Source organism: Ammospiza nelsoni, chromosome 5 (assembly GCF_027579445.1).
Source record: "Ammospiza nelsoni isolate bAmmNel1 chromosome 5, bAmmNel1.pri, whole genome shotgun sequence".
NCBI classification, from domain to species: Eukaryota; Metazoa; Chordata; class Aves; order Passeriformes; family Passerellidae; genus Ammospiza; species Ammospiza nelsoni.
Window position 1 is genome coordinate 34,558,238 of NC_080637.1, and position 26,953 is coordinate 34,585,190.

Here is a 26,953-nt window from a genome sequence, read left to right on the forward strand (position 1 = left end):
TTGCTGAGACTGTGCGATTTCCTACCTTCCCTGGCTGTAACATTTTTGTAACACAGAGTAACACATTTCCTCTACCAGTAACACTTTGGCTTTTATATCTGATCTTTCATCAAAGATCTTTGTCTCTGACCCTCACTTGGTTTTGTTACATAATTTTTGGGTCTCCTAAGCATAAGATGCTATATCATAAAGTTGGTATTTCATATAATAAAACATCCAAAAGGAAGGGAAGTCATTGCCTCAATTTTAAATTACATTGGGGGGGGAAGGGGGGGGGTGAACACCAACAAAATAAAAACCACAGCCATATACACACAAAACAAAACAAACAAAAAACCCCCAACCAAAATAAACAAACACAAAAAACTCCCCTTCTGTTTTAAATAACTTTATTCTCAAAAACATTCATATAGTGGAGATACAAGAGAAAGCAACCTAGAGATACATTGAGACAACACTATATTGCTGCTACCAGTGTTCTTAATGTGTTAATACCATGTAATTACCAGGACCATTGAGGTAGTAACTTCTACAGCAGTCCCTAAATGATTAACTAATTAATACAAAAACAACAACAAAAAAACCCTGTGTCAGTGTAACTGCAATAGATCCTAGTCCAGCGGTCTTGCTTCTTCAGAAAACTCCTGCCCACATCAGTAAAACATAAAGAAGTTTTAATAAGGCTTATCAACACACAGTCAACACTCAGTTCACACAGAGGAAACAAAAGAGAATTGAGACCATGTCAGTGCACACAGCACCAAAGGCACCACTATTAACCCCTTCCACCAGATGGCAATTCTTAATTCAGAGTGTAAAGTCACATACATATTATAAGACTATCACCTTATATAGTGACCTACATGTGTCCAACTAGGTCTTGTGAACAGTCAGATCAGGTGAACTGAAACTTTAGAGCTTCCTGTTAATGTGTGGTGTGGTTGCACAGCCATGACTCAGTAACATGATGAAGTGGAATTAATGACATACTGTAGCTGAAAGAAAACCACTTTAAATGGGAACAGAATTTTGCAAACTGGCTTATAATTCAAAATCCAGTAAGAAACAGTTATTCAGGTTAAGAAATGGCCCCAGCACCTTGGTTGAACAAGTACTAGCAGTTTTATCATGTAACAGATTAATTATATGAAGCCATTTTGAAGACTGTCCTTTGGGAAAGCAAGGCCTGATTTACGTACAGATTTCACAGCTTCTGTTGGATTGCTCGTTGCACTCGTGGGGCTCTGTTAAAAGTGTAAGAACAAGAGCACTCATTTGCCAAGAGCTTGCTCTTTGCAATGAGAGCTGGGTGGTACAGCCAGAGCAGCAGATCCTGCTTAGTGTTGATGGTTCTTCAGCGGAGGGCGCAAAGAACAACTCAAGCTTCTTACTCCTCACTTTCTTCAGAGGCCATGATGATGTTGTCTAGCAAAGCATGTCAGCTTTGTAAATGTGCCTGACATTATATTTATGCCAGGTAACCTTATGGCAAGGTAACTAAGGCAAAACTGTGAAGGTTTCAAGTGGACCTCAGAGTTTTTCCTTTTATCTGTGTTTAAATCTGATATACACATATACTCTCTGTGTAGGTATACATATGTGTGTGTGCTGGAACAGTTATTTTTTTCCATAGTAGCTAGTATGGGGATGTGTTTTGAAATTGTGCTGAAGATAATGTTGATAATACAGAGGTGTTTTCTTTATTGCTGGGCATGGGATCAAGACCTTTTCTGCTCTTCACCCTTCTCCATTAACAGGTAAGCTGGGGGTGCACAAGAGGTTGTGAGGGGACACAGCCAGGACAGCTGACACCAACTGACCAATATCCCACACCATGTGGTGTCACGCTCAGCATATGAAGCTGGGGAAGAGGAAGGAAGTGGGGAGACATTCTGAGTGATGGTGTTTTTCTTCCCAAGTAACCATTATGCATGATGGAGCCTTGCTTTCCTGGGCTGGACACCTGCCTGCCCATGGGAACTGGTGAATGAATTCCTCATTTTGCTTTGCTCATGTGTGGATTCTGCTTTACCTATTAAACTGGCTTTATCTTAACCCACAGGTTTTCTTACTTTTGCTCTTCTGATTCTCTTCCCCATCCCATTCCAGTGGGAGTGGGTGAATGTCTGAGTGGGACTTAGTTCTGGCTGCAATTAAATCATGGCTGTGTGTACATATGTATATATGCATGTATCATTTTTTCTGAAACTCAAGGTGTCTTTGTGTAATACTGTCATGTGCTGGGATGCCTCCAAAGCACCTACTTTAGGTTGTGAATTAGAATGCCTGGCAGGATCCAGAAAGGATGTACTTTTGGATTTCTCCTTTCTGGTTACTGGGTTGTTGTGACACATAAACTTAATCTGCAGATGCACCCTGTTCTGGAGAACTGGGTGCCCAGCTCTTGCAAGGTTCTCTGCGTGGACTAGGGAAACCTGCTGAGGCTCAGCTCAGCTAGAGTGAGCCTGTGAGCTCCCAGAATGGTGCTCTCGTGAGGAATGCTTATTTGTGTTTCCAGGGGGAAGCTGGCTCCAGCCTGTTTGTGGATTTTAGCTTACACGACGCATGGCTAAAAACAGATAACAGGAAAACAGCATCATAATTCCTATGCTGTAGCTGCTTTTTCTGGCCCCATAAATCTCACATTCTTGACAATTATTCTACTCCAAGAGGAAACTCATTGATTCACAGAACTCTCTTGGGGGATCGTCAATAGCAGTACACTCGTCTGGGGAAGGGCTGGGGCAGGGGCTGTTGGCTTCCTGGGGATGAACACAAGTTGGAAAGCTGCTTTAGTGACATGAGAGCTGTTACCTTCCCTAATGGCTCTGTTGTAGTGAATAACTGAGCTGCCAGGACTCACTCTCAGAGGCGCTGAGCTCAGAGTCTCAGGGGAAATGCTGATACTATGGGCAGTGTCTGAGCACAAGTACTTCACCTTAAATAGTGTTACTTCCCTTCAAAATGGCTTCATGTAATTAATCTGTTACATGATAAAATTGCTAGTACTTGGTCAACCTAGGTGCTGGGGCTATTTCTTAACCTGAATAACTGTTTATTACTGGATTTTGAATTATAACATAGCTTGCAAAATCCTGTGCAATTCTTCCACTGTTACCTGCCAGAGAGCAATGAGACCAGAAGTCAGATTAGGAGAATGTATTAGTACCTGGGCTCCAAGAATTTTTGAGTGAAGAAAGCTGGTGGCTGGTAAATAATTTCATTTCCTTTCACCTTACAGCAACACACACTGGGTTTTGGGGCTGTGGCCCTTGGGTGCAGAGGGAAACTCCAGCTACCTGACATTGGTAAAGCCAAACCTGTTTTCAGAAGGTTGTTACTGACCACATAGGAATCCATCAGCAATTTAGTAGATGTGGACGTATTAATCTAAAAACCCCTACACAACATACTCATAGTGATTAAAGTACCACTAGATGACTACTTACTGAGTGGCTTTGTGACTTAATTCAGACTGTATATGCAAAACCAGGTAGAGAATCAGAGAGTAAGCTGAGGTGGAAGGGACCCACAAGGATCACCAAGTCCAGCTCCTGGCTCTGCACAGCATCATTCCCAGTCACTCCATATGCCTGAGAGCATTACCCAAATGCTTCTTGAACTCAGACAGGTTTGGTGCTCTGACCACTGCCCTGGGGAGCCTGTTCCAGTGCCCTACCACCCTCTGGGTGAAGAATCTTTTCATAACATCCAACCTAAACCTCCCCTGACACATCCTTAGGCCATTCCCTCAGGTCCTGTCACTGGGCACCACATTGAAGAGATCAGTGTCTGCCTCTCCTCTTCCCTTCCCAAGGAAGTTGCAGACTGCAATGAGGTCTTCCCTCACCTCCCTTGACCAGCTGGTGACAAGTTGGGAACAGCTGAAGACATTCAGACTTACTGACTGGGTCAGCTATTACTGTGCTGGTTTTGTAAATCTTGACCTTGAGTTGACAAGCTCACAAGGTTGTTTGTTCCTGAGATACATCTCCTATTGACAGCTCCCTTCCTCCTTATGTTTCACAAGTTTCCTTGACAGAAAACAATACACATTCAGTGCATATCACACACTTGTAATTATTAATAAAGGGTGCACTTTTGAACATTTTTTCCATGTTCAGCTTGCTTGAAAGCACAACAGGAAATATGTTTGAAGGCTGGTCTGAAATATTTAGAAAAACCAGAATTCCTCTTGAATTAGATACACATTAGCAGAGAACATGCATAAAGAATTTTACATCTGCTTTGAAGACCACAGCACACATTTCAGCAGCTTTGCACGAGTGTAACTCAAAACCAGTTTTTTTTGCCCACACTTCCCTTTGAAAGACCTTCTGTCCAGAAGTAATTCAATTAGATATTTCAGGCACATACTAGAAGTTGTTTAGATGGGAAATAATGCCCAGTGATGTGTGAGACACCATGAACTTTCATTCCAACATCTAAATTGGTGTGTACTCCTATGCAACCAAAACGTGTCCCCCCTGTACCATAGCTATTCTCTGCCTGGCAGAAATCAATACACATGGGCCATACTGCACACATCTGACAAACTGAGCTACCTCAGATGCACCAGACTCACCTGTGCCACTACAGACAACACTGTGAGCAACACTGGCACATATGGTGTTATAGTATCTGCCACTTACAGGCCTCAAATCAGACCTGCACAAAAACTCTTGAAAGAGCTGTCAGACAGCCAGGAAAACTAGGCAAACGTAGAAAAACAAAGAAAGAGGACACAGTTCATAGAAGTCAATTAACAGGTATCACAGAGAAACAACGAATGATGAGAGCTCTTGGCCAGGAAAGCAAGGAGAACATGTTGATATGAATAATGTAGATAGGTACTGCAAAATCAATGCACCCACGCCACAGTAACGTATCATCCTGAACAAAAAATATTTCCCCTTTTAGCCATTAGTTTTCCACTATAAAACTATCATTTTAGAGGAAAAATGGAAATTTTCATCAATGCTGTTGCACATTTTCCCTTCCAGTAGAAATTTTATGGCCAATTATAACTTACACATTAAGTGCACACCACAGAACAATCCAAGAAGCCCTTGAGATAAAATAAAATACCTTGATTTGTTTCAAACAAGTCCACTGGTAGGAAATTACTGTAACATACAATTTCTGAAAGAAGCAAACACCCTTTTCTAACATCATCAGTACTGGACAGCACTACTTCACTCACTCTTTAAATCATTAGTTGGGGAACTGACCCTTTGGGCATTGCAGCCCTTCCAGTCTGTGCAGCACCCATCTGCTTTGAGTCACCATTTAAAATACCTGCAGTCAGCTGCGATTTCTAGGGTCAACATATCTAGCTTCAATACATTACTCTTTCTGAGGCATGAAGATCAGCTCTGAGGTAACTTCTTGTGTTTCTTAAATCTACAGATATTCAAGCTGAACAGGTGAAACAGAATAGAGAAGTGGCAATGTAATAGGCTTTGCCAAATTATCCAGCGTAACTTAAAAAGAAACAAAGCAAACAACCGTTTTTATTTTCAGTAATATGCATACATAATTACATACAAAATGCAATCAAGTGTGTACAAATTTCAAATTGTTCTTGTACAAAATGTTCAAATTAAAACCTGAAGCCACACAGAGAACTAAACTGCTTGCTAGCCACATATTTCCTCTACTTCATTTATCTTGTCTGCATCACTTGGAAAGATAAAATGAGCTGTCAGCATAAATCACAGACACTTTTCACTGTAACAATCATAATGCAACATGAAACAATCATAATGTAACAATCATAATCAGTCTCCCCAAAACAGGAAACTAAGAGGTAATTAAAATATAAAAGTCAAGGAAAAAAACATTCTTTTGAGTTTACTTAAAGAGATAACTAGTCCTAAATACCTGAGTTTGAAGTGGAGCTGGGAAACACCACTGTTTAAGGTGGCTGAATTTGCTTTTTCTAGAGAAGCTGAAATTAACATGGATCTCAGTCTACAAGACAAGCATTCATGTTAGTATAGCTGACAAACTTCAATACTGTACACTGAACTCTGACAGTCATCCTGGCCAAAAACCTGAGGACAAAGAACAAACCATAATGCTTCGCTTTTCTTAAACTCCTGTGTGTTCTACTGTTAATGACACTCTATGTTAGTGTCATTAGGAAATTAGAATTTTTTGGTAAAAAGTTAAAAGCAGTAAGTAATAAAAGTAACTCTTTGTTACAGTGCTGTGTTATGCTGACAATTCATACAGTAACATAAACACATATACCACAGCTGCCCTTAAGATAACTTGATAAAATAAAGCAACTGAGATATTTGGTGAACAATGGTGTTGCCCCTGAATATTGGTCCAGGTCATACTGCATGACTGCAGCAAATACCTTGAGAAGTCACACACAGGTTCCATAAAAAAATAATTATCTCAGTGTCAAAAGGTGGCACGGCACAGTAAAAAATAGCCTCACAGGCTGTTGTAACAGAGTGAATTAAGACCTAACTCTCAGAAATAAAGAACATTAATTTTCAACATCATCAGTTTAAATACTTAATTTTCAATTGGGATGGCGAGTCATAAAAGTTGAGCCATATCAATGATAAGTGAAAGGATGCTGTGTGAAACCTACAATCACAATATTTTAAAATGTACACTACAAGCTATACAAAATACATCATTTTACTGAATAGTTTCTGTACAACAGGAAGGAGAGACTACGCCTTGCCCCAGAAATCCTTCCTCTTCTGAGCTCGTTCCAGGATCTGAGACGCAAGAGAACTAGATGCTGCCGAGCGAGCAGAAATCTGAGACAGCCTGTCGTCTGTGGGAAAGCAAGGGAAAAAGTAAATGGGAAGATTAAACATACGTATTCAAACACAGCTGACATTTTTTGAATATTTTTATGCCCTCTTTCACAATGGATGCTAAAATAGTACCACAATATACTTCAATTCAATTACTTGGCAACTGACATGCTGGAGAAGAGACTCACAAGGAAGCCTCTAACATGTTAGGTAAGTTTAAGAGAGTTACATTAGGTAAGTTTAGGAGAGTTACATGCCCACCTCTTGAGAAACTCCAGAATGAGACCCCTGTGTTCACCTGGGAATCACCCAATTCTCCAAGCCACCTTGATCTTTACTCTCCTGTGTCAGAAGACCTCAGGAATTGTTCCTCTGCCACTGAAATCTATATAGATTACACTCTGGTAATGACATACTCTTGAAAGCAATCCACTGCTTCAAGCAAGGCAGACAACCTTAGAATAATATGACTAAAATATCAGAACTCATGCTGCTAAGAAGAGCCCTTCTGTGCCAAATCCAGCTAGTGTGCCAAAAGCTGCTAAAAGGAATGTGTCTTCTGAAGAAAACAGAAGTCTACCACAAAGACAAGAAGAAGCAGGCTTTAGAAATATACTTTTGGAGGGTCTTCCTTTGGAATACAGGATCCATTTCACACACAGTAAAACTCCTAACACTAATCAGTCCTGATGCTGCTTGCCTGATAAAGCACATTACAATTCTTCAACAGCTTTATTAAAATGTTCCTACAGGTCTGTCAAGATGGCCTCTATGAAAAATGACCTTAATTACATGCATTCTCCTGCAATGGATTAGAAAGAACTGTATCACTAGCTACCAGATGTGTCACCAACAAAAAAAAAATCCAGGGAAAAATGCCTCAACTCAATCCAAACAGCACCAATATTCTGTCAGTGTTTGAATTAACTTTTCAGCAGAGTTTCTAAATTCTTAAAACACAGTTAACCTAACAGCCTGTAACAGGATCACACACTATGTATAACAACTATATTCCCACGTGTAAGAAATACTGCAAACTGCAATTCTGCAAACTGACATGTCATTGGAATAACTCCCAGGTTTGTACCTGAACAAATATGGGCATACAAAGTATCTGGGAGCTGGCACATTTCACCCGTTTCTGCAAGTTCATAAAGTACCATTCAGCTCACAGGGAAAAATAAAAAAGAAACAGCAGCTACAGCATTTAATCTGGGCAGCAATCTGTGTGCAGCAAGCTGCAGAGTACTACAGGATTTTGCATGTTTTATGCAGTTGCACAGAAGTTTGGCTGAGCCATCTGCACCACCCACATATTTTGCAGCCAACTGCAATGAGTAAAACAGAGAATTAGCCTGAACCTTGGTTAAAACCCAAGGAGCAAAGAAGCGCCAAGGGGTACAAAAATAAGCTTTTGGTGGTATAACTATAAATAAACTGCAATCAGATTCAGATATAAACCTGCTCTGCCATAGTCTGAGCTGAACCAAACACAGGTGATTGCAACTAGCTCAGCTCCACACCAGGCTCAACCTCAGACACCACACTAAGAAAAAGTGTATTGCATATACAGTGCCTTTGGTTGACTCATGCTACTGAAAGAGTTTATTTATGTCTGCCCACAAAAAGGCCAAGAAGATGCAGCTGTGCAATGGCTGCTCTCGTAGATTAAGTTTAAAACAAACATTAAAAAAAAGCCCAAACCAGCAATCAGAATAGCAGCATGCCATAAGCATCCCTAACACACTGAGCAGAGGACGGGTGGGACAATTAAAGTCAAAAGGGATCATTTCATGTTGCACATCTGGGGCTAAAGTCTCAGAGGTAAAACCTTTATCCTGAAGTTTGTGGGACCATTAAAGTCGCAACCAAAGTTACTCCAGCTGCAATTTGGGCTGTGTTGCAGTTTCTTTTGGTTGCTATCAACACAAAGGCTGAAAAATGTGTGTGCAGGACACAATTTAAGGTATGGGACTAACCAACCTACGTAACCATATCGAGAGCCACAATGGTCTGCTAATTTTCAGCCACATTTAATGGTTTATTCATATTCGTTAAACCTTCATATTCCTACTTCAGATTACTATGTTGAACATGTTCAAATTATTTTGATAAAAATACACTGCAGCCACTCAGGCAAACACATAAACCATGCATTATTTACTGCATTCAGAAACATCTCACATTAATGCAGAAGTTAAAATTTATTTAGGCTACATACACAATTTACAATAATACTTTGGGACAAGAAATACCTTCATCATTACGGTTTCTTTCCCGAAGGGGCAATTGGAAAGTTCTCACTTTTGGATTGCCAAGATTCCCTAGGACAAAAAGTCAAAAGGCAGAGATTGGAATAATTTCAAAATTGACCAAAGATAATATTTCATTTTAGAACATCTAAAAATGTTGTAACATTATTTCCAAAACAAGAGTCTTATAAATAGCCCACATGAAAATTCTACCAGACTCATTTACCCTAGGATGAGGTAAAATAATCTTGCTCCACTGCATTCTTCTCAAGACACCATTCTTTGGTACATGCTACAAGTCACTTAATGCACTGCACTCAAGGTGCAGAACTAGAAACCAGCACAAATTGTAACCTTTCTGAGGAAATTCTCTGCACTTCACCTTCCTGCTTAACCTGACAACTGCTTGTTCTGTTCTAGAATAGAAATACTACTTTTTAGCTGATCTCTGTAATCAAAGGACCAAGAATTGTGGGACCTGAAGCAGCTGTGGAAAATCTTACCGGAATGGAGACTAAGGGGACAAGGAGTCTTTTCCTTATCAAATTTACATTCCCAGTACCCTTAAACACTGTTAAAAACTTTTTAAATGCTTCAGTACAAATCTCTCCTCAGCCAAGAAAAGGTTTTTCTCAATATCCAATAAACATTATAGAGACAGTTTTCTAGTTTCCTTATCCTGCAGAAATAATTTTAAGCAGCTTACCTTTCGGAAATCCACAGCTCTTTCAAAATAATACTACATGACAGAGGTCCCACTTACACACTGCAGTTAGGAACTGCAGCTGGAAGTGTCACACCATCCAGTTGCAGCTTAAATATTAAAATTTAGAGCTGTTCATGCTAAACCAAATTATTCTCATGAGTAGTATTTATTGAAATTAATAAAGCAAAATCAGACAACAAACTGATCACTGTAATACAGTGATATTAGTGGAATCTGAAACTAAGGTGGATGTTGTGCCCATTTCCTCAGCAAGACTAACCAACTATATAGTTAAAAAGCTTTTGTTTTTAAACAGCACAATCTTTGTAGATACTGTAAGGCAGGAAGCTCAGCACCTTTTGGCCTAAGCACAGCACAGTAGTCACTTACATCCTGCATCAGTCTAACACAGACTTAATAAACAAAACCCACCATTATGCTGGAATTCTGGATCCTTAAGAGTCCCTTGAATACGATGAGAGAGACTCCAGCAACGCACAGAGCGGCTTTTTGCCGACTTTGATTGCTCTTGATGGGCTGAAGCAAGAGGAACTTGCTCATGAGCAACCCTGTTAGGAGGCCACTGGTCCTGCCTAAGTGGCAGAGGATCCACAGTTCCCAGCCCAGCAGGTGCAGAGTTAAAGAGTGAAGTGGCTTCCATTCTCACATCAGGCTACAAACATAATAGAAAGAAAAAAAAAGAAAGTATCAAAAAAGCACAAAACCACAACATCTCATATACAGCCTCCAAGTACAGGCCCTCACATATGCAGCACATGTTGACTTTACACTTTTATACTTCTCATGCAAGTACTAAAAGAAAAAGTATTCCAAGCTTGTGAGTGTGAAGAAAATCTGTTCCTAATAAAAAGTATTTAACAAGGACTGAAAGTAATCTAATTAGGTCATACCAAGAGCTTATTTTCTAAAAGTGTGATTTTTTAGATTTTACAACAACATAACCAACTCATGCAATTGTTCTCCTTCTGTTACAGAACTTACTGCAGAGGATGTATGCAGTCAAATGGTAGCTCTCTTTGTAGAACACAGCGCGAGCACAACTGACAAACAACTACCAACATTTTGAGGATAACAACTCCTAGATGATTCTATTTTTATTTTAGTAACTACCAAAGTTGCAAGTAAAGTAAAAGCAGCACAAAAGTAAAGGAAAAGTGAAATTATGATGGTACACTAACCTATCTTTTAAATAAGCACCCAACCTCTCCCTCCTGAGTTTCTTCCAACTCAAGCAATCTGCAGTTGTGCCCTATGTCAATGGCTACAATAACATTAAGGGGAAATTCTACTAGCAAACTTTTTGTTTTTCCTTAAACAGATCCTGTGCATTTAGTCAAAGAGGCCAAAATGAAACACATCTAATCTCACTCCAGTAGTCTCAACTCATTTGTTTGACACCCAAAAAAACCCTAAGCATTCAGACATGCTTTTTTTAGTCACAGATACTGACAATTTTAAGACAGTAACTAACAACTAAAGAAAAAGATTTCTTAAATAAATTATTAATTATTACTTTAAAAGAGCATTCCTAAAATTCATCATGGTAAGTCTGTTTTCTGGCTCACCTGGAAGGACTCTGTTTTGGTAGGGTTTGTTGCTGAGTTTTGCCTTCTCTGAGGTGAAGATGAAGACTTGAACTTTGGAGCAGACACTAGAACAGTACCTCCTGTTGTATTGGAAAAATATTAAAAATGCCTTATTACATTAAATAACCTAATAAATTAATTAAATTACGTATTTTTATCTTTAGTTCTTGAAATACTGCTTTGCATTTACAAGTGTTTTTACCAACAGCTGGGGTAGTGTGATTATGATGAGTCCTTGGGGTTCCTGCAAGAGCTCTCAGCTTCAGAGTAGGGTGCTTGCTGCCTCTCCTTGAAGATACAGAAGAATCTGACACAGCAGCAGAAGTGTTCAATACTAAGGCATTCTCACTGAAAAAAAATGAGTAATGATTAAAGGATTAGCTAAGGAAGGACTCAGGCATCTTGCACTCAAGCTTTGTTTCCAATCCATTCCTACAATGAAACTCAAGGCGAGACAGTTAAGGCCTTAACACCCCAACAGCCTGTAGCTAAAACATCTGCTTGCCAAGGGGAGTCCTGGATTCCAGCCCTTAAGCCTCAATTTCTGTATTTTGAACAGTCTCAAGCTATAAATCCAGGCTCCCTTTGTCCTGAAAAACCCTGAGCATACTGCTGCACAATACTGCTCAACAGAAGGGCTGGAAAACTTTGAACCCAGAAAAACTTCAAACATGGTTGTTGCCTTAGAGGAGGGAGTGTGAGGTTCACATTCTTCAGTCAATGTGGTAGAACTGAAGCTAAATATCCCAAATTTCTGTAATGGTTATAGCCCCTAGGTTATTAGATACACATCATAATATGATGTAAATACATATATCATACATTATATATGTACATATAATATACATCAGCACTACCACTTCAGTCCTCTACCTCCAAGTGCATTTCATAAAGAGCAGCACATCCACAATGTGGAGAAACCTGATTCTATCAGTACATGACAAACACATCTAGGCAAAGAATTCCTCATTTCCAGCTCTCAAGAAGGTAACATGCAAGCATTAAGCTGCTCTGCACGGCTGAGTCCAGTGCACATCCCAGAACACACAAAACAAGATGACAGAAAATGGTCAATGTCAATCAGATACATCTATGAACTAGACTATCTCTAGAATTAAACAGAAACTTAGAAAGGTTTCTAGATGCAGGTTTTGAATGCCTGCATTTAATATCTGTTCAAGTCTAACATCTCAAATTTTTTTGTTTGAATACACGCTATTACTCCAAATGGAGGCAATTACAATTTCTTACCTTTTATTAGTGCTGCAACACCAAAGATAAAATGCAATGAGGAATACAAAATGTGTAGCTGACATGGCTACAAGGGTCAATGCTACTCGGAATTTTATGTCCATCAAAGTAAAATATTATTCTAGAAAAAAAAGGTACGCAAAATATGCACAGTAACAGAGACTTCTGAAACTAGATACAATTTGGATGTCTCAAATGTCAAATACTATACCAGGCACATACTGAGCTGATCTCCCAATATTTGTGTACACCCTGCCACATTTTTCCCACCCATGCTTAGTAACATAACCACCGGTGATTACTGCATATTAGGGCTTTTTTTCCTTCAAGTCCTTAATCTTTGTCCATTAAATGCTTTAAGAAAAATAGATGTCTATGTACAATATTAGCATATATCCTCTCCTATCAAATTCTACACTGTCAACTTGAAGCAAATTACGAGCTTTAATTTTCACTAAACTTGGCTGCTGTGTAATGGGCCTTCTAAGAGGCCCATACTGTGGATTTCATAGTTTTGGAGAAAAATATTAGAATCATTCATGAGTCTGGAAACTTCTGTCTTGCAAGTTAGAAATCCAGTATTTTTAATCATAGATCCACTTCCATCAACCAGTCCAGTGTCTTAAACCTTTTCATTCCTTATCATACTGTTGAAAACAGAAGTACTACCACACCAAATTACACTTTCTTTAATACAAAAACTATTTAACCTACAAATGTGTATAATATATACATATATATACACATATACACACACATATATAGATATATACATGAAAAAACCATTCAGTTTTACCCTTCAGTTTTTGTATCTTCTTTAGCATCCTTATTGTTTTCTGCTAATTGCTGGGCCATGACTGCAGCCTGTTCATCTAACTTTTCTTCCTCTTTCTCTTCTGCTGATTGTTGATCTTCCCTTTCTTCAGTACTTTCTGGTTCATCCCAAGCTAAACGTCTTTTGACTGGAACAGTTAAAGCATCTGACATGTCTTTCTTTGTGCTGTCCTGATGAGCTTGCTCTCTGGAGTCAGGCTGCTGTAGCACTTCAGGGCTTGCTGCAGTCTCTTTTTCAGAAATACTGGATAAGAAAGAACACAGCATTTTGTACCTCTGATTTGCACAATACACATGTGTCTACACAGAACATATTCATCCAGTTCAGTTCTTTGCAAGAAGAATAGTTCATTACAAACTAGTATGAATGATATGATGAATGGTTAAATTGCCACTGCAGTTTTACTTGATGCTTAAGCACATCCCACTTTCACACTAGATTTTATGAAGACTCTTTCCAAAAATGCAGTGTAAATTAGGGCTGTATTTTCAATTTGAAAGCAAATTAGATTATGAGAAGTACTCAAAAAACAACTACTTCCACACAAGCCTATATTCAGCACTTTGCTCAGCTTCAAAGCTGCAGAATAACAGGCAGGAATGACAACCTTACCCAGCAAGATCTAGTGCTCTGATGTTGTTGCTGATTCCTTCTTCTGAACTGGAAGTTGAGGACACATCCCAAAGACTGTTATTATCAGACAGGATCTGATTGAAATGGTATCGGGAGAAGTGTGTTCCCTCTACTCGTTGCCTGTAAGCCTTTGCTCTTTCTCGAAGCTCTCTCACCTACACATCAAGGTTTTGTAAGTTTCACAGCTGTTTAAACTTCACTATTAGGCTACTATAAATATTTGCATTAGCTACTGGCAGCTAGGAGAGAAAAGCAGGTTATAATACATAATACAGGGCCAGCCACAGCACAAACATTGCATTGCATGCCACAGTATGTGTAAGAAGATGAAAGCAAATATAATATATTCAGTAAGCATGTTTGAGCCATGAAGCCAAAGCAAAATTGGCAATTATTCATTCCATGAGCACAAAAATTTATGCAGTAACTATGAATAAGTTTAGTGCTGGATTCTAATTTTTCCACCAGCGCTCAGACACGGTGCTCCAAACACTGAAAGAGGAACTTGGATGCAACCAACCTCCATATACCACATGGAATTTAGGGTGTTTTGAGATGCCTAAAGAGAAGAATACAGAGTTATTTTTAAATTTCTTATTTTTCCTCTCAACACTCAAGATTGATATTATTATTATCACCTTTGTAACTTTACTTCAGTCTAAGAAAGAAGCTAAATACTAAATATCTGCCAACATAGCTCTATGCTGCCTCCCTGAGATTCAAATAAAGCTCTCTAACAAATACAGTCTGCACTGGCATTCCACCAGTTTTTGCCAAGCTTGAGGAAGTTAATTTAGATTTCTAAATATCAACATTCAAAAATACATTCCCCACTAACTTATGATAAATTCAAATCAACAGATCTATGTGTATGGTTAATACTGAGTTTGTATGCTGCAAACACTACCATTGTCTCTAACTACATAAACATTAGTGAAAAGTTAAGATTAATACAAGAACTCTGGGTGCTATTGTATGCAAGACATAGCATCAACATTATTCCTTCTAGGCTATCAAGTAACTGCAAGAATGAGATACAAAACTGTTCAGGCGTCAGTTTTACTCCAAAACAGTAAAAGTGATAACCTCTCTCTTCAAACAGTATACAACATCATTTTTACAGTTAAGAGTATTTAAACTCTTGCTGTCTTGTGTCCTTCACCCAAACACAATTAAAGTGCAGGGAGAAAAAGTAAAACCAAGAAGTTTATGTTTAAATTATTAAAAACAATTTTGTGATATTGTGTGAATTTTGACTTACTAAAAAATGGTCCACAAGAAATAAGTATTTGTCAAAGAGCAGAAAAGTAATACTGACATTTCCTCTACCACATTTTCATAGCTTTTCTTTTTTATTCTTTCTTCATGATAGATTTCACATCATTCCTCCTGCAAGGAACAGAGTTAATGGGCTAATCTCAGCTAATCCCACTAAAAGTAACTGGATGCAGCAGATGGATATCCAGCTAACATCCCACAATTTGACCCACTAAACTTCTAAAGAATAGCCCATTAAAAAGATATGCTTGTCATTTTCAAAGAATTTGAAATTTGATGTGCAAGTGATTTACTGGATTGCTCACTTGAACTAGAAGAATAAAAAAATTAATTATGATAGCCAGAATAGAAAGAATGTAAATCCAGAGCAAGAGGGTACCGCAGGGGGAGGAAGAATACTAAGTCTCCTGTGAATTGTGAAGAAGTACAAAGGACAACCATCTCCTTCAGCAACTCAGCAGGCAGCATTAACTCAGCAGGACACAGGCCCTAGGGAGTCCAACTGCAATTATGAATTGCTCACATTAATTTTTCAAAAGCATAATTAGAAAAGAATTTTTTTTGGTCAACTGCTGAAAAGCACACTTAATAATAAATTGCAGAGAAGCAGCCTACAAATAATCACTATGGCTAAGGTCACACCAGGATTCCATAATGGCATTTGCCTGTTTGGACTCAGAACTTCAGAAAGCCTGCTTTGGACAGAAAGTCACCCACATGCCAAGCAACTTCTTTCTAGTTTCCTTCAAATCCCTTTTCAGCAAGAAAATCTCTGTGGAAAAGTCTGATGCACTCCAAACATATCTTGACTGTGGGAAATCCTTGATTTTTCATACACTCTAATTAAATGCCACATATAAAGCTGACCATCCATCTTCCACTTCCAGTATTCTCATTCCTTCCCTCAACTGTACTACAGTGACTCCTCCCAGCTGACTGTGCACAAACACACCATATCCCAAGGCTCACCCTCTAGCTGCCTACCACTCAATTGCTCCTAAAGCTGAGCACTGTTCCTTATTGGTTTGAATGTTTCATGATGCAATATCAACAAATTAAAGTATTATACGCCAGAAAAATGACATCATATTCTACAGAAACATTCAGTATACCACTTAGGCTGCATGCAAGAGTTCATAACATTTTGCAATCTTAGTTACAGTAAATCTAATGCATATATCAATGCATATAAAAATTAAAATATTGCTTCTTTTCAGTCCTCTAACATCCTCTTGAGGCTATTTACAAAGAATGGATTGTCTCATGCACGCATACACAAACTCAGATTATTAATCGTCTCATACTTTAATATACTTTAAATATTGAGATTTATTTCTCATTATGGACTCTGTATATATTCTGAAATTCTTTCTTTTTGCTAAAAGCAAAATTACTTGCTATATTAAATCTAGCAAGAAAACACAGAACTGAAAGCTACCAGACTACTCCTGCAATTCTCAGAGAACCTTATTTTCAAAGAGAACCTATACTCTCACAGCCCAGCACCCCGGAACCATTTCGTCCAGTTCTACCTTCCACATCACCGTGGTCTGAAGTGATGAAGAAATTCACATTTCCAAGTATTTGCCACACAGGTGCCCTACAAAGGCTCCCTCTATCAGCTCACAAAGGCTCCTCTCTATCTTCTCTATCAGGGAGAAGACTACTACATCAATTCAGTGAAATCAGAGTTGCAGAGCTAGGTCTAGCAGTTCCTTAGCACACTATTAATGATTTTGATTTCCTTGACTAACTCAGGAATCACACTTAATAATGCTAAGAAATGTTGTGGTCTTGAAGCTACTCAGCATTTTCATAGCTCTGTCAAATGACTTCATGTACAGTATAACATGAATTGCAGTTTCTGAATAAACAACAAGAAAATACACAGACTGAAACTTGCAAGAAAATTTCTCTATTCTATGTTGTGTATTACAGAATTCAGTGGATTGCATGTAATGGATTCAGGCACGGTAAGCTACAGAACTGAGCCTGACCATAAAGCCAACCTAGGCTGATACATTTTGGTTTTATTCCCTTGGAATCTCCTATCATTCAGCCCCGTATTTTGAACACTTCTGCTTGTTACAACCGGGCTGAACATCAAGAATAACATTACCTGTCACAAGAGACTCTGTCCTGAATGAACCTGATTGTACAGGAAACAAAATTTCTCCCTCATTTTGGAGGTCACATTAATAAATTTTTAGTCTTATAATCTTTTTTCTTTTTCCTATGTATTATACTGACTTGTCAGAATCTAATTGTCTTTGCATACTCACCTTTGGGAGCTTGAGTCATTAGCACTACAATCTCAAAGCTGTATCTAATAAATAACACAATTCAAAGTTTTGCATCTAAAAATCAAACTACAAAGCATACTCAGGCTTCAGATTTTCTAAGAACACTCACCTGGTTGTGAGTTTTACTCTTAATACGAGACCAAACTCCATCTTTGTAGAAATACTGGGCTGGAGACAAAAATTTTGACCTATATTCAGTGTTCATCTTCCTAAGAAATCAAGAATGAGGAGAAAAAAAGAAGAGTAAAGTTTGATATCCAAAATACTCTTTAAGAACACTTTTAAAGTTACTCAACAAGCATAAATATACTTGCACCCAAATGCCAGTGAGACACAAAAACCACATGCACAAACAAGAACTCAAACCAACACAACGAGGAAAGCTGTGAAAAATACTCATTCACAGTTGGTGGTCCTTCAAGTACTTACTCCTACTGGTTTTTCCTTGCAACACCTCCACCAGAAGCTTTTGTCCTGACAGCCAGAACATAATACACACACCAGCCTCAATTACTTCAATGCAAAGTGTGGGACCTTGATTTAAGTCACTGATGAAGGTACATTTAGTAAAAATGCATGGTTTGGCATTAATGTGTCTGAGACATTTCCTTCTATGAACCCCATTTTAAAGGCTCTCTGCATATGGGTGGGGTGAGCTGCTGGAAACATCTGACTGCCAGAACGCTGGTCAGAATAATTCATCTACATCCTACTGGCTTTGATCTTCAAAAGGCCTCAGTACTTGAGAAGATGGGTTCATTTTTCCATTCTGCCACACACATACAAACACAGAAAAATTAACATCATGTAACCTATAGGAGGCAGTAAGTAGTACTTCAAGTCCTTAAGCACTGAACTGTGGATGTATCAGCTTAAATCTAAAGATATTTTTGGATTTAATCATGCTTCAGAACATCACCAACTTAATTTTTATATATACAGCACAGGGTGGAAAAGCCCTATTTTTCAATCCTTCTTCAGAAATAAGTCATAAAAGTCTGAAGTCAGAGCATAAAATGAACGTAAAAAGAAAAATACGAAGGTCAAAAAACCCTTTCTATTCAAAATTTCTCTCAATATGTCCTTTTCTTTAAAACTGACAGAAATCCTTCACTTTTGGTTGCCAAACCAATGGACTAGCACAAAAAACACAATACTGTTGAACCTGGATGCCATTCTGCTGCAAAAGCAGGCCATGCATTGCAACACAGCTTGCATACAAGCAACAATCCTGTCTGCATATTCAGAACTTGCACATTTTTACAGCTATTCGCCCAGTGATTTTTAAGAGAATTTTGTTTAGTGCTACTACACTACAGGCATAAGAGGCAGAAATTTGTCTTTAGATGAAAAGAGCCCCAGCAAATGATCAAGAATTTTTTGCACATTACTCACTGCAAAACTGACTACAATCTACTGCAAAGAGTATGAAAATCAAGTAGTTAAAGGTTTTAGCTATACCATATCCTCTCCCTTTTCCATAAACCAATTTTACTTCATAGAATTTTGGGTGATCATTTTGTAATCAAATCCCAATATCCACCAGTCTCCCCTCCCATCTTCAATTTAATGCCTTAACACTGCCACTAAGAATGAAAGCAATTGCTGGGGCATACATTAAGCACAAACACAGGAAAGATGGAATAATCTATGCATTTTAAAGCCTACTTCTTGGCTTTTATTGCTCTTGACATATCTCGGACGTGTATGAAATGGAAATACAATTTCAATTTCTGCAATGTAGGCCATGTGGCAAAAATAAAAAGATACTCTGATAGCACTCAATAGCATACAATTTCACTTCATTTTCATGCTTGCCAGATTACTCTAAAAAGGACAGATTTCTTTCATTTACCTTGTGTGTTTGCTTTTGTTACTCAGGCACACAAGGCTTTACTGACCAGAATAAGCAGACATCAAGTACAATCACCACAGTTTTAAGGTGTGGAGTAGGCACAGTAGATAAAGTAGTTTGAAAGGTGACTTCCAAAGCACCAGTTGAAAGTTAAGCAGCAGCACTGCACTGATTCTATTTCACTCATGCTGTATTCATTACTACTACTGTTGTTGCATCACAAGGTTCAGCTGAACAGGAGTGGTTACAAAGATTTCACTTTGCTGCCCAGAGAAGAAGATGGAAATTAACATCAGGTTTAGATGTACCCACAAGCAGCTCAACCTCAGTGCTGCAAGGAGCATCTGGCCCTGCAACTGCAGCATGGTGTGCTTAAAGGTCCACAGTCCATCATCCTAAACACTGGGCCACTCTACGCCTACTCACTAGTCTAGGTTTTCCTATTTTATACATACCCACGACTTGTATGTAAAGTGAGGGGCTTTGGACTGATATGTTGCTTATTATTTTGTTTAGGATGTTTCTGTTCTGATTTCCCTTGTTTTGTTGCATCTTCTGCTGGTTTTTGAAACGGTTCTTCCCTCTTACTCTAAGGCAAAGATAATTTTAAAAATACCACATTAGCTAACAATCTGAAAACCCTCATATTTCTTTTGACATCAAGCACTTGCAAACAATTCATTTTTGTGTTAGCTGTTTTGAATATTTAATACAAACAAGAATACCACATTCTTTTTCAAGATAAAAATAAACTAGCAAAATGCTAAAGTTGAGTGCAACATTCTGCTAGCTAGATGATCCATTTTGACCACTTTACAGAATTACTTCAACATGGAACACAGAAATAAAATAATACAATATCTACACATTCTAACCTGAGTCCAAAAAGTAAATTTTAAAATATTTATATTGTTTTATAAATGTTTAGATTGATTTGCTTGGGTTTTACAAATATTTTTTTCCTGATTATTTCATTCTTTCAGAAATGCAATGCATGACTTCTAATTATGCTAGAGATCTTCAGAGATATTGTTCAAATTCAATTAAAAAAAATTTAGAAGCCCACCAAAATCCCCCAAAACCTTTTCAAGATACTCATCAGAGACAAGGTATTGGTATAAACAACAAATTTTTAGGCATTTTCACAAAAATTCCCTTCTCGTGACTTCTCTTACTTCATTTATTAGCTGTTCTCAAAAAGTGACCTGAAATTCCAGTATTAAAACCAGATAAATGCTTCCTGAAAGCCTCAGGCTTTTCAAGCTTTTTTCATATCTACTAAAAGGGAAAAGGGGACATAAAATTTCTCACCCCCAGATGGGATTTAAAGAACTGGGCAGATCTGAGTTTTAGATGATAAAGCCTCCAAGCCAACAATCCCCTCAGGAGTACCAATGGCTTAGTTTAAGCCAAGGCATTGCATGCTAAGTACACCTTTAGCCCAGCAGTGCTCCTCATGAACACCTTCTCTCACAATGGCCCTTTCTGTTCTGCCAGCAACAGAGATGGGTGGTGAGGAGACTCAGATTAACTGGGAGCATCACACAGCTTGTACAAGCCAGGCCTGAAGATTCCTAAAAAACCAGAATGACATCTTTTTGGAACAGGTCATAAGGGAGCTGACTCAGAAAGGCAAAAAAAGGAAGATGTATGCCCAGTGGAAGCAAAGTCAGCTGACATGGAAAGAATACAGAGATACTGCTTGCCACTGTGGGGAGAAAATTCACTATCTCTGATTTATGAAATTCAGAAGTTCCAGACCTCCCGTCTAGCCCTACTGCACACCAAGATACAACACTAGTACCAATCAGAGTATAAATCAGAGATTCAGATTGCAGAAACTATCCTATTAAAAATAAAGTGTCAATTGGGAACAACAACAAAAAATAGAATCACTTCAAAACTCAGAAACTTAAAACTAAAAAAAATGCTCGACAGAGGACCCACTACAGAGCCCCCAAAGAGCAGAGCTGTACAGAAACCACTACTGAGTCCAGTGTCACTAGCAACAATAATAATTTCAACCTAAACCCACCCCCATACAGAACAGATCACACTGCAGAACTACTACAAAAGCTTTTCTTTCTGGGAAGTATTTACTTGTTAACACACCAGAAATTCTTTCTCTTCTGAACCATCTCTCTCTTGTGGACTCTTAACAGAAGGAGACCCCTTGGAATTTCTCTCATATGCAGCTTCAGAAGTAATGGCAAGAGGTTTAACCGGAGGTATGGATTTCTTTGTGTTGCAAATCAGCTGTGTGGGAGGAAGAAAACAAAACAAAGAAAAAAGTGTGATTTGTTTACCTTAAGGCTAAATTTTCAAAATCTGTTAACTTATTCACACAAATACACTCACATATGAGCAGAGAGACAGTCATCTGTAAAAATATAGCATGTGTAGACTAATGAACTTCTAGGAGAAATTAAAGAGAAATTTAAATACATTTAAAAGTGACCAAGACAGACACAGTTAAACCTGTGATCAAACACTGTTCTTAGTGAAACTTACTATCAAAGGTTTTGTTTATTTATTTTCTTTTTTGTTCACCTTCAGAGCTGTATGTAGGATCATGACTTTCTAAAGGCATGCCATAAAACTTCCATATGAGTCCTTAGTATATGTCCTGTCCATAAGTAACAAAAAACTGCTCTGAGTTTTAGAGTTGGATGCTTAGAGCTTGAGCAAATTAAAATCCACTCCTTTTCAACTAACATAGTATTATAAATCAAGGTAGAGAATTTGCCTCACATGTGGTCATGGGGTTCCAAATTTCAAGACTGTGCCATATGTGAGAAGCATACATTTTCCAAAGATTTGCTAGGAGAATTTAGGTCTGAATTATAACCTAACTTGGATACCTTTGATATTTTCACAGAATCTCTTCAAGGGAAAGGGATTGTCAGTATTGAGGTATATTTTCAGTCATATCAACAGTAAACAATAACAACTTGTTAATATGTATAATTTTTATCATTAAATTTTCCCTAGGTTCTACTTATCCAAGTATAGTGCCTACAGACTTATTCTCACCGCTTCTTCTTCTGTGTAAGCTGTGGAAAAAAGTCTTTCTTCCAAAAAAAAGCACAATGCTCACAAGCATTAATAATGAAACTATCAAACTGATTGCACACAGAATCAAATGGAATTCTTTTTGACTTTTTCCATGAGGTGACTTTCTGGAAACTCTCTCTTCCTCAAAAGGTCCTTTGTCTTGTCATATAGTACTATATGTATTTCAGTGAGTTTTCATTGGATAAGGGGCTGTTGGGAAACATATCCTGCAGTAAATCCACCTGCTTGGCACTCCAACAGAAAAATACAGGATAGTGATTATCTTAGTTATCAACATTTATTGCCTCTGAAGATGTTACTGAAGAAAGAGAAGATAAATGCAAAAGTGCCAACTTTACACTGTGGAATGACCTAAAGGCTGAGTCTCCTAAGTATCCTAAGTCTCCTAAGATCCCAGTAACAGTTAATTAATACACAAAGCAGTCTCACACTCAGTTACTCTTAGTGGTCTCACCAGAAAAAGCAGCATTTTCAACCCTACAAAGCCCAAAAGCTCATGAAATGTATTAAAATGTCACAAGCCTATCTTAAAACCAGAAAATTCCACTTTTAAATATAAGCCGTTCTCATGAAAGAATAAAACACTAGAGAGACACACTTAAGGGCTTAAAAGTGTATGTGCACAGAGATGGAGACTAAGAAACTGGGGCAAAACAGGTAAATTAATGCAAACAGAAGAACAGGAAAGAGCAAAACACAAGGCCTAAGGAGAACAAATACTTAGGTCTGACCACAATAAAGAATCACATGGAAACAAATAATTTTTTTCTCTCTCTCTAGAGAAGTGTAGCATAATTGTAACAACATTAAAGTTTGTCATTCCTCCACCAAAAGAGCAAAAAAAAGGAAATATTTTTGAAAGGAAAACTTTGCTGATACATAAAAGAAAGTATTAATTTGCTTTTTGGAATATGTAACATTACCTGTTCAGCTGCAAGTATTGGTGACTTTTCATTAGGACTCTTCCAGACAAACTGGCTTTGATATTCAGAATTTCTGGGGATATTTACATCTGCTTTCCTCTGCAGGGCTCTATGAAACTGACAGTGAAAAAAAAAATGCAATGATTGTTCCCTTTCCTGCAATATTTTGCAACTTAAACATCTTTCAATACACACTTTCAAAACAATGGTTTGGGTTTTGGTTTCAAGAACAAAATGAATGAAAAGTACATTTTCTAATTATAGGCAACTACCCCAAAATCTACACATTATTGGCTAAATCCTTGTTAAACTGAAATCAGCAGTGATGTCGCATTCTGAAGATGCAAAGGAAGAGCAAATTCTATTGAATTAAGAAACTTACTGTTCTCCCAACAAAGAAGCTACAAGAGTATCAAAATACAAAACCAAGGAAAGAGAGAAACAGTTCGACAAGAGAGGCTGAGCATGGTTATGAAATTACTGTTAGTAATTTTTAGACTGGTCGATTAAAAAAAAACCAAACATATTCCCTTACCCCATTACCCATTTTTTCTGATTCCTTTTTTGGAGATGAAAATGCTTCATTTTGATTTGGTGGAGCTTCTGAGGGTGACTTCTTCATGTTGTTCTCTGCAAGGGCAAGAGCTATTTCACCACCAGAATCTACCACATGTGACTGAACTTTTGGGGGGAGTCTGGGTCCTTCTGGTGTTTCAAGTTTTTCCTGATTCCCATTATCATTTTCATGGTCAGTGTGCAACTCTGCAGCTTCAGTCTCCAGCTGGTTATTCAAATCACAATCTGCTGGCCATTCAAGGGACTTTGAAATCTGTGGATTACGGTAAGGTACCCTTCTCTTGGAAATGAATTTTGGTTCTCTTGTGATTCCTGAGAAAAAGCCATACTAGATTTAACAAAAACATTCACTGAAGACATAATATCACTCTGTAACAACAATAAACTGAAAGTTTATCATGCAACTGATTACTAGAAAGCTTGGAGCAGTGACAGACTATGAATTACAGGCATTGCTGTGAAATTCTGCGTTCTTTCCTATTTGCAAATTACTTTCCTTTACACTAAATAGACAGGAACATGGTGCTCCAGAATCATGTTAGATTAAACCCTATAAAGCAAAAATGTCCACAGGACAACCCTGTGCAAATTGATTCTGGGAGATGAACAGCAAGAAAACTAACAGCCAGTGAAAAGAACATGGTTAACCCCATTGCCAGTAGTCAGTTCTTAATTACAAGGCCAAAATTCAGAACATTTATTGTAAGAATGAATGCACTGTACTCTAATTACACAGACTGCATAGTGCAGTTGCAGTGAACCGCACCAATATTTTTTTTACTCTGCCTTGTGCCACTAAAATAATTACTATTTTTTATTACTCTTTTTCAGAGCACTGCAGTTGTCATCACTCTTCAGCTTACTCCTCTTCCTCAGCTCCCTACAGGTCTTTCAATCCAACTGCTATTTCCTTTTCCTCCTGCTTTCTATCCCCACATTTACCTGTCATGATAGTGTCTACAATCCTTAAATCCTACACTACAGTATCACAAGGTTTTTGCCGTAGTGGCTGACCTCTTTCAGTTAGCTGTATCTGTTATGTTCATAACAATCTTACTCTATCAAACTTTGCCCCAAGTTATTCTCCCCTTAAAAATGGGATTTTATTTACTATTTCCATAGATCACAAATAAAGCAATCCCACCCTCGACACACCCTAGATAAGTTAACACTGCACCTGTGTTTCATGTTTGGATCTGAGTTTATGCTGCGTGTCATAAACTACTTTTTTTTCCAATATTTATATAAACACCACTAATTGAAAACAAAGTTTCAGTATAGCCGTAAAGAATACGGAGTTCAAAAACACACTATCTAAATGATGACCAAGACCATACTTTTAATTTAATTACGAAGTGCACAAACTGTAAACAGCACCAGTTCCCTGTGGCCATGCACTCATCACAGCGAAGCTTTCCAGGCCTTGGCTGCAACCATGGGGGCAGCTTCCAGGGGCACTCACCAAACTGATCCGACCGAAGTCCTGCCCACAAGGATTTCTGCTGTTGGGTCGGGCTACAAAACTCTGGGCTTCTCCATTTGAAGTTTCTCTTGTATTCACTCAGTCCCTACAGCAAACAGAGAGGAGTCTGTCAAGCCAGCGGTGCACATCCCGCTCCACTGCTCCCGCCGGTAACAGCTCTCCGAAAGGAGGAACACCACCAACACGCTGCTGCAGGATGAGCTAAGCTGGCAGGCTGCTCTGCATCTTCCAAACCCACTCCCGTCGGAGAACAAAAAGTGTTGCTGAGAAAACGTGGAAGCATTTCATGCACCAAAAAAATAATTTAAAATTTTAAAAAACCAAAACAAAAAGCATGTATCTTATGTCTTCAAGTAAATTGTTTCAAGAACAAACACAGCCTGGACCCGCTGTCACCGACAGAAGGACAGAACTCCTTCTGCCTTTACCAGCCGGTGCCGCAGCGCAGGCCCTCTTCCCTTCCCCGCTACCCCGGACCGGCCGCAGTCCCGCTCCTGCCGCCCCCTGCGCCCGGGGCTGCGCCCGCCCCGCCGGGCCCCGCTCCCGTTCGGCTCACCCTGAACCGCACGGGCATGATGCAGCCGCGGTCCCCGCACTGCCGGGGCCGAGCCCCGCGGCTGGCCCAGCCCGAGCCCCGCTGCTGGCCCGGCCCGGCCCGGTCCGCCTCCCCTCGACCCGCCGGGCGCCTGCGCAGCGGCCGCCCAGGGCGGGCGTGGAGAGCCCGGCCGCGCCACTTCCCCGCCGGCCCCGGCCTGGGGGCCGTGTGGCAGCCGGAGCCGCTCGCAGCGGTGCTGCCGGGGGCTGTTGGCGCCGCGTTGTCCACGTTAAAAAGACTGGCCCCGGTAACGGTGCTGTGCGGCCGGGCTGTGTGTCTGAGGAAGCACAACGGGGAGGCACCCGGTGTTAATGCATCGCAAGGCCTGCGGGATCTTGGGCGCCTGGTTACAAAATATCACGTGTCCACGCATGCAGCTTTACGGTGCTATAAAAACAGCGTTTCGAGAAAGGAAAAAAACAAGTTTCTTACCCTTCTGGAGTCTCTGCGATGGCGTGTCAGCTGCCGGTCCGCCTTCGCCACCTCACCTGACCTCGCCACCCGGTCAGGAGATCTTAATCCACCTTCTTGTTCAGATCTTCCCTCGGGGGTCGCTTTTCTGACTGCCCTCCCCCTGCTAATCTCCATCCCGCCTGGTTTGGGCTGTTTCACATTAAAAAGATCGGGGAGGGCGGTAAAAGAAAAGTGCAGGGGCGGACGTGCCGCCCGAGAACGGCCCGGGCGGTGTGTTTACACTCCCTGTTGCCCTGGCTGCCGACCCTCCCCGGGTTCCCTGTTCTGGGAAAAAAACTGCTGTGTTCTGTTCTTGAGCGAGGGCTTTGTGCCCCCTGCCTCT

At 39.3% G+C, this 26,953-nt stretch overlaps 1 protein-coding gene across 3 annotated transcripts; it reads right to left on the minus strand.

Annotated features, from left to right (window-relative positions):
- Nucleotides 1–5,484: 5,484 nt before the first annotated feature.
- MDM1 (Mdm1 nuclear protein) lies at nt 5,485–26,745 on the minus strand. 3 transcript variants are annotated; one of them, XM_059472924.1, is made up of 15 exons: nt 26,590–26,745; nt 25,542–25,647; nt 24,039–24,391; nt 23,504–23,620; nt 21,618–21,761; nt 19,961–20,094; nt 17,760–17,859; nt 14,590–14,628; nt 14,049–14,224; nt 13,398–13,679; nt 11,553–11,698; nt 11,330–11,430; nt 10,176–10,416; nt 9,041–9,109; nt 5,485–6,802 (listed from the first exon to the last, which is right to left on the minus strand). In XM_059472924.1, exons 1-15 carry the CDS (start codon nt 26,743–26,745, stop codon nt 6,696–6,698), a joined length of 2,271 nt encoding a protein of 756 aa, XP_059328907.1. In that variant the 3' UTR covers nt 5,485–6,695. The 3 variants fall into 3 exon arrangements, with proteins under 3 accessions (XP_059328907.1, XP_059328909.1, XP_059328908.1); XM_059472926.1 differs by lacking the exon at nt 26,590–26,745 and adding an exon at nt 26,119–26,226 and having other exon boundaries at nt 24,039–24,133; XM_059472925.1 differs by lacking the exon at nt 26,590–26,745 and adding an exon at nt 26,119–26,221.
- Between the last annotated feature and the right edge of the window lie 208 nt (nt 26,746–26,953).